At 36.6% G+C, this 8,358-nt stretch overlaps 1 protein-coding gene across 1 annotated transcript; it reads right to left on the bottom strand.

Annotated features, from left to right (window-relative positions):
• Window positions 1–1,398: 1,398 nt before the first annotated feature.
• Window positions 1,399–6,022, bottom strand: LOC142107844 (serine protease inhibitor swm-1-like). The gene is made up of 4 exons (XM_075191478.1): window positions 5,874–6,022; window positions 5,145–5,208; window positions 4,183–4,230; window positions 1,399–1,799 (listed from the first exon to the last, which is right to left on the bottom strand). Exons 2-4 carry the CDS (start codon window positions 5,179–5,181, stop codon window positions 1,417–1,419), a joined length of 468 nt encoding a protein of 155 aa, XP_075047579.1. The 5' UTR covers window positions 5,182–5,208; window positions 5,874–6,022; the 3' UTR covers window positions 1,399–1,416.
• Window positions 6,023–8,358: the final 2,336 nt, after the last annotated feature.

The following is an 8,358-nucleotide window of genomic DNA, read 5'->3' as shown; positions in this document are numbered from 1 at the left end:
GTTTAGGTTTTAATTAAGTAGTTGTTACAAGACTGAAAGTCTCCAACTTCATACCTGGGAACTTCCCCCAGAATAAATCATAATTCCTTAAAACACCATTGTCATTCGTGAGTTGTGGATAAACCTCCTTAACTCTCTGATATCAAGAATGGAACCAGTGTAGATACTCACCGTGGCTTGGTAAGGTGCAATTTACACCACCCTAAATCACACTGCACCTCACCTGATAGCGCACTTGTATCTACCTCATTTTTATATATATAAACTTGCAACTTAACTGTGGCCCCTTCACTTCTCTTTCTGTAGTGAACACTGAGCAAAAACAAATATTGAGATTATCTTAATCAAAAGGCCTCTGACTCTCTGTCGTTAGTCTTATGAGTCCTCCTTTTTGCTTTTCTCCTTTCACTTATATACCTAAAAACATGTTTTGCCCCCTTAACCTACTGACTGGGCAATTTTGCCTTCAGCTTGTGCCTTTGACAATCTGATTACCTTCTTAGCCTCCTTCTGTCTAACAAGATCCACCTCCTTTTCTTCATTATTCTGAGTCCGCTTATATTTCGTAAAGACCATCTGTTTTGCTTTCACAATCCTTGCTACTTCTTTTGCAAACCATAATGGCTTCCTTTTTCTTGTGCTTTTCCTAACCCTTTTGATACAACGGTCTGTTTCTTTTAGTATTGCACTTTTCAATTTTTCCCACCTCTCCTGCACTCCTTTCAAGTTCCTTTACTCTGCCAAAGAGTCTCTTGCACATTTCCCCATCTCTACAAAGTCAGCTTTCCTAAATTCTAACACCTTTGTTAGATTTCTATTTTTTTTTTGTCAATTGATAGGCTTCATTGACGAACTTTTCCCTACACTTCATGTAGGCTGATCTTTGAACACGTTCATTGTGAATTCATTTTAGATCGGTACTTGGGTCTATTAGCCCAGGTCACAAGCATAATGCACCAAATTAAGGAATTCCTTCCTTTCAAACTCAGTCCAGTACAGTGGCAGGCTGGGCTGGGGGGCACGGGGGCATCTGCCGCCCGGGATGGTCCCATAGTGGGCTACCTTAGGCTGGGTCACTGGGCCACCTGCATTTTTTTTCCTTTTAAAACAGACTGCTGGATCGAATCTTGCCCCCCGGGCCAAAATTTGCCAGCCCTCCCCTGGTCCAGTATCCCTGGTAATATGAGGATTTGTTGGGTGGCATGTTGATTGGTCTGGGAAGATTGGTGGTGAGGACAATTGTATGCCAATGTTGGGGATGTTGCGAGATAGGCTAATACTGACTAGTAATGGTTCTGAGTCCTAACCAATATGATTATTCATTTATAAGGTCAGTTTATAAGAAAAAGTGTTAGTAGAATACAGAGATTAGAAAGAAACAAAACTCAGTCCTCAGACTCAGCTTTTCAAAATTCTTTATTGCCCTGAATTCTTGCATGGGCAATCCTTAGGAAGCACACAGGACTCTTCTTTCTCATTCAGAAGCACGTACCCTGGCTTACAGACACAGCCTATTTTGCATACTGCAAGACAATCTTTCTCTCCGGTATCAAACATATTGTCACACGTCGTAGGGCAAGCAGTGCCACAGCCTGAGTATACTGTGTTCCCTTTACAGGACTCACACAGCTTCTTCAGTACACAGACTCCTGATTCATTCGGTAGGTAGTCCTCCATGCAGAAACAGCCACGGACACACTGCTTGGTACAGCCAGGAGGTACGTCGTAGTGGCTACAGTTTGTAGGACAGGCACTTCCACACTCAAGAAATTCTTTGTTCTCTTCACACATAATTGGGCCTATAAAAATAAAATAGCAAAAGGGCAGTAGTCAAACAAAAAGGCATTGTAGACCAAAAATTAAATTTGTCTCTAATGATGACCAACAAATCACATATATATATATATATATATATATATATATATATATATATATATATATATATATATATATATATATATATATATATACACATATACATATATATATACACATATACATATATATATACACATATACATATATATATACACATATACATATATATATACACATATACATATATATATACACATATATATATATATATATATATATATATACATATATATATATATATATACACATATATATATATATATATATATATACATATATATATATATATATATATATATATATATATATATATATATATATATCATAATTAATGGAATTGTAGGTTTAAAATTTCCCTTTGTTAAATGTGTCTAGTATGGAGGAATCTACTGTATAGGATAGACATAGTTTTTTGTTATCTCTGACAAACGAATAGGTTGCTTAGATAGTTGTATTGCACCGCACCAAGTAGACCAATAATACTCCCTTCATATTTATAGTTAACAGATATTATCCTATAATGTTTAATGGAAGGTAAGCTCACACACTATATTGGAATCAATACTACCCAAAAGAAAGAAAAGTGTGTTCAGAGGCACTCAAATGGTCATTAACCTTTAAAACTTAGAATTTTATTAATAATTATTAAAATTTATAACCAAAAATTAAATCCATCAAAGGACTTGTAGCGAAATGTTAAAAGTTGAGTATGAGATATATTTGCATAGAAATTTATAAACTGTTAAGATAGGTAGAGAAAAGCTACCTAGCTGCGAAACTGCTCAATATATATTATAATATCAACTTTAATCATTGAGCAGACCTAACTTGCAAATAAAGACCAGTAAACTAGTTCCCTGTAAACAATTTAGAGTATACCCTAACAGTGTGTTGTTTTTAGTAATCCACATATATAGATATAGTATTCTGCAGATAATGATCATCCTATCAATTCTATAGATAGTGTCTAGATTCCTATTAGGTCCATTTATTTATCCCAATCATTAATTATGGGACTTTATTATCCCCTATTCAATTCCTTTTTTCCTTTAGTAATTGGTATGACGTGGGATACATATTCACTCGTCTAACTGAATAGATGACATTCACACAGGGCTGGTGTACTGTGGCTTAAATATAGTCATGTAAGTCCCTAATCTTACAGGACCTTTAAGGAGAATGAGGCTTATTTGGTAAAAAATCATTCCATCACTGCCTAAAATTACATTCTCTGAATAACTGCTCTATGAATATTAATAGGTCTGAATCATTGAGAGCAGCGAGCGCAGCGTCCGCCGACACGCGTTTCGCTATAAGGCAAGCCAAAGTAAATGTTAATTGGTCTTATAAAGGGAGAGAACCTCCCACGTTCGATAGCGTCACATAGCAACGTTGTTAGCAACCGTATAGGTCACATGGTCATGTCTGCCTATCATCTAAGTTGTTGACTAAGGATAGACACTTCCGTAAGTTTGAACAGTATTGACAGTGATCGTTTATATTTATAGGATTATTCCGCCTAAATAAGGCTTTCCTATTGTCAATTATATGGGTGGCTTGTTGTTAAGATAAATTCTCATCTATGACAGGATCGTTCTGTAATATTATAGTTCCTCTTATTCTTGTTAGTGTCATACATGGTAACATTGTCAGCAACCACGCTAATCATGTGGTCTTATCTGCCTATCATCTGAGTGTTGACTAAGGATAAACGTATCCATAGCTAGGTAGCTTTTCTCTACCTATCTTAACAGTTTATAAATTTCTATGCAAATATATCTCATACTCAACTTTTAACATTTCGCTACAAGTCCTTTGATGGATTTAATTTGTGGTTATAAATTTTAATAATTAATAAAATTCTAAGTTTTAAAGGATAATGACCATTTGAGTGCGTCTGAACACACGTTTCTTTTTTTGGGTAGTATTGAAACTAATAGGTTGTAACTGCTTCCTCTTTGCAGGTTCTCTTGTACATTTTTGAACATTTCACTACCTGTTTCCCCAATTACAATCGAATTTTGCAAATATTCAGTCATTAGATCACTCCCTCAAGCTATTGTAATTGTGAGAAAATAACCATACTCAGTAAGATTAACAGGACCGCTCAGAGAAGAGAGATCTAACAAGAAAATGTTTATAATTATATTTCGTTATATTTAAATGAGTCAAATATAAATTGAAAAATTACAAAAACTATATACATTTAGTCTCTGAAAGAATATAACACTAATTTAACATGTTTTATGTTATTGCAAATACTAGAAAATACGTTAACATAGCATTATAGGGCACAATCCTTACTTTCTGAATTAGTTGTTGTCAGTGCATTTAACAGCACGAAGGTCACACCTGCAAAACAGAAACATTTATAAGATATTTGGTTACAGAATGAGGATAATGAATATGATCTGATATGATATAATGTTCATTATGATAAGTGATTTAAAATGAAGCCCTACCACCACCACCAATGAAATAAAAAGTGATCTACAGCAAACATAACATTCAGACTCTTTTGTGTAACATTAGGCGTCCTTCAATACGCTCCACACTCTGCAGTCACCCGCATGGGAATACAAACCCACAAAAAAAATTAACAAAAGAGAAAATAGACGGGATACAGACAGTGAGAGGATAGAGAAGGGAAGGCCAACAATAAAAATATATACAACGTTCCCAGTATATAAACATGTAATCAAATTTATTACAACACATACAATACAGTAAATTATAAAAAATTGAATTTATTCTTATCAAAGATATACTTCCAACATTACATTGCTAAAGTAAAAACATAAATATCCTTTCCTTGGAGGATAGACACTGATGTAAAAATTAATAGTCAAGTAATAGATTTAAGTCCCCTGTTAAAAAGTATCCGGTCGGCATAAAGTTTTCAGAAACAAATATTAACAAAATGCTAACTGGGATGCAGTGCCTGTGAGCTGACACCAGGGAGCGGTATAGAGTAATGAAAAGTCGAAATAATCAATTTTACTATGGTCAATAGAAATCAAACTTACCTGCAGAATTTCCCAGCCGTTAATTTGCAGCGTCTTCAGAATTCTACTCATATGCTTAACAGTAAAATATATATATATATATATATATATATATATATATATATATATATATATATAGGGCAGGTATATATGCTATATACATTAAGTGAAAATAAGGCCCCTGCTGTAAATCTCTCCCTATTTGAGATGTCCCCTTTTAAACCACATAACTGAAAAGTATTATCACACATATGAACTCACCAATAGTCATCAGTTGGTGCATAGATGTCGTTGCCATGTTTAAAAGATTTGCTTGATCCGTTTCCTGTATAAGAAGTGAGAGATTGTGAGAGTTAGTGTTTGAGTGACTGTAAAATGTATTTATATATTGACGACATCACCCAGACATCATAACGACACAGAGCTCCCACAAAGTGAGCAATAGAGGGAGACATAACACCATTGTATAAAGATGCACGCTTGTCAGATTTCCAAATGCAAAGAAGCGTTAGACATAGCGTAAAACATGTAGCTGAAAACAGCACATGGCTATAAAACAAACAGTAAAACCTAGGTAAATGGAATTATATTTGTTTAAGGAAGCAGACAGATACTGTTAGAAGGCAATGGAGAGAAAATTATGAACAAATAGGAAAACGGGAAGTAAAGGAAGGCAGGAGTCATTGTGATATAAATCATATATAATATACTTGTGTGTATGTGTAAAAATGAAAATATTTGCAAAGACCATTAAAAACTTATCAGAAATAATTGTCATAATATTTGTTTCTATATGAAATCAATGAAGCGATTAATGATGCATGCAGTACATACCTGTCTGATATAATGCTGCATGCAGTACATACCTGTGTGATATAATGCTGAATGCAGTACATACCTGATATACTGCTGCATGCAGTACATACCTGTGTGATATAATGCTGCATGCAGTACATACCTGTCTGATATAAAGCTGCATGCAGTACATACCTGTATGATATATCCAGTGTGTTCTTCTGATGCTGCTACTAAGTGTACAGAATTATATAGTATATAGGTGTGAGGGCGTGTACTGGGGAATAGGCGAGTCCTGTGTATACATCTGCATTTAGTTTCTGGTTTGTAAATTGCTGAGGGAATTTCCCTGTGTTACAAATCAATGACAAAAACAATTATAGTGTTAGTCTTGTGATTGCCACATTGTGAAATTAATCAATGACATCACCCATAGAAATGCATAATATGCTCTAGCCGTACAGTTATACTAATGACTACTCGTACGGTTATACTCTGAGCCATCATAACAAACATGGGGCCAACTCTGCACCTAACAACTTAAGCCCACACGATGCAGAACATACGCAGTGTGTGTAACATTTTTATATAATTTTTTTTAAAAACTAAGAACTCAGTCTTAAAACAATTTTGTTTGTGTATTGAATTTAATACAATAAGCCAATGGAGTCTATTTAACAAAACGTTAACTTTAGTGTCAGTAACATTCTCACTAAGGTGTGTGGCCGTAGTTTTCGGATCCCAATGCTCAGATCCAAAGGTTGGGCAGAGGTGATGGCCGTATTTGCTTCACTTCCTGGCATTTTCTCCAGGCTGATGTACATCACTTCCGGGATCAATAAGAACCAATGAACGCTCGTTCAAAGCTCTGAGTGACCCCTGAACTTCAGGTCAGCAATATAAAGACTCCAGGAGTATCAGAAGGGGACCGACAGTAACTGGGCAGCTGATGGACAGAGTGCTGCAGAGGGGCGACTGGTAATTAGGAGGGGGTCCCTTAATATTAAGTGTCCGGAAGAGGGAGTATAGGAGCAGAATGTAGCTGGCAAATAGGAGGTGCAATGAATTCATCAGTCATCAGGAAAATAAAAAATGTGGTGGGGCAGCATGGTGGCTCAGTGTTAGCACTTCTGCCTCACAGCACTGGGGTCATGAGTTCAATTCCCGACCATGGCCTTTGTATGTGTGGCATTTGTATGTTCTCCCCGTGTTTGCGTGCGTTTCCTCCGGGTGCTCCAGTTTCCTCCCACACTTCATAATCATACTGGTAGGTTAATTGACTGTTATCAATTGGAGCCTAGTCTCTCTCTCTCTGTGTATTTTAGGGAGATTAGACTGTAAGCTCCAACAGAACAGGGACTGATGTGAGGGCGTTCTCTATACAGTGCTGTGTAATTAGTGGCGCTATATAGATGATGATCACCACACTGAGATAGCGGTAACAGAACAAATATTGAGGTTGTAAAAGACTTCACAAAGACATGGGAAAGCAGAGGCGCTGTCTCCGATGGTAACCTTTAGGGTAAAGCGAGAGAAAGACTTTCACTGGCAATAGGACTTTACCTCCTGTAATAAATTTGCCCCTGATTGTGGCTATATAATTTACTAGAGATTGCATCAGAGAACACCAACAATGGGACAGCTTTCATTTAGCCTAGTATATGTAGATAAGAGAGAGCTGGAGACTGATTATTGAGTTTAATCAGTTGTGTGTGTAGAACTGTAAGTGGCAAGAGATGGGCCCGTCTTGGCTTCTTCTCTGAAAGGGGCACATTAGAGCACAGTGACACCAATAGCAGCATCAGTGAGATAAGAATTTCTGGAGGGGTCTCATCGATGTGTGCCGAGTGGACCACAACTGGAGAACCAATGCATTTTATGTGCAGACTCCATAAATGACCTTGTTGTGTTTTCTGTAGTTTTACAGACAATAGTAAGTCTGCTGTGCATAGTAGATGCCTCTCCATTATCTCAAATAGAATTACTTCTACTAAGATTGTGACACATTTTTGTTACTAGTAGGTCTTTGACTGCAGAGTCCCCTCCTGCACTTCAGTGCAAATAGCGATGGAAGCTCAATAGAAATTATACTAATGACATTGGTTGAATGGGACGTGTCTTCTCGGATACAGAGGATAGAGTCTCATTTACAGACTTCAGGGAGAACACCGTGAGGGTCTTTCAATGTGCGACATATGCTTTATTTTTGAACAATTATTTCACCACCGTGTACGTAAAGCGGAGAACACCATCCGGCTTTACTCACACGAGGTACAGCAGAAAGTTCTTGCAACTTGGAAAGGAACCTGCACAATTGCACCATGATATTGGAGAGCTGCTACTTCTTAGATTTCAGCCAGTGCAGGGAGTTATGAGATACTCCCTAGTGGGGTCTCAGAAGGAGGCAAAACATTTTTTTAATAATTGTATACAAAAATACAAGTGAGCTTACTGTCTCTAACATGCATTGTTTACTTGGTCAAAAGTGTAATGTGCTCTGATATAAGAAGGCACCAAGTAACGTGTACATATAAGTTCTAATAACAAGACAGAAATTAAGATAGTTGACACTGCGCATCCTAAAACCCTGAGTGATGCCATTAGTATGAAATGTTTTCCACTACGTTAGGTCATCACCCCAAACTGCTTAGAACCATGTTTTCCATCTTCTCAGGTATCA

This window comes from Mixophyes fleayi, chromosome 11, assembly GCF_038048845.1.
Source record: "Mixophyes fleayi isolate aMixFle1 chromosome 11, aMixFle1.hap1, whole genome shotgun sequence".
NCBI lineage: Eukaryota > Metazoa > Chordata > Amphibia > Anura > Limnodynastidae > Mixophyes > Mixophyes fleayi.
Note: the sequence above shows the minus strand (reverse complement) of the source record. Positions and strands in the feature narration are given on the sequence as shown.

What these genes read in the sequence shown, in the direction of transcription:
- LOC142107844 (XM_075191478.1), bottom strand. Translation starts at nt 5,181, where the DNA reads ATGGCAACGACATCTATGCACCAACTGATGACTATTG. An exon ending in GCACCAACTGATGACTATTG is followed by an intron (nt 4,231 to 5,144) that starts GTGAGTTCATAT and finishes TCTGTTTTGCAG; the next exon opens with GTGTGACCTTCGTGCTGTTA. An exon ending in GACAACAACTAATTCAGAAA is followed by an intron (nt 1,800 to 4,182) that starts GTAAGGATTGTG and finishes TTATTTTTATAG; the next exon opens with GCCCAATTATGTGTGAAGAG.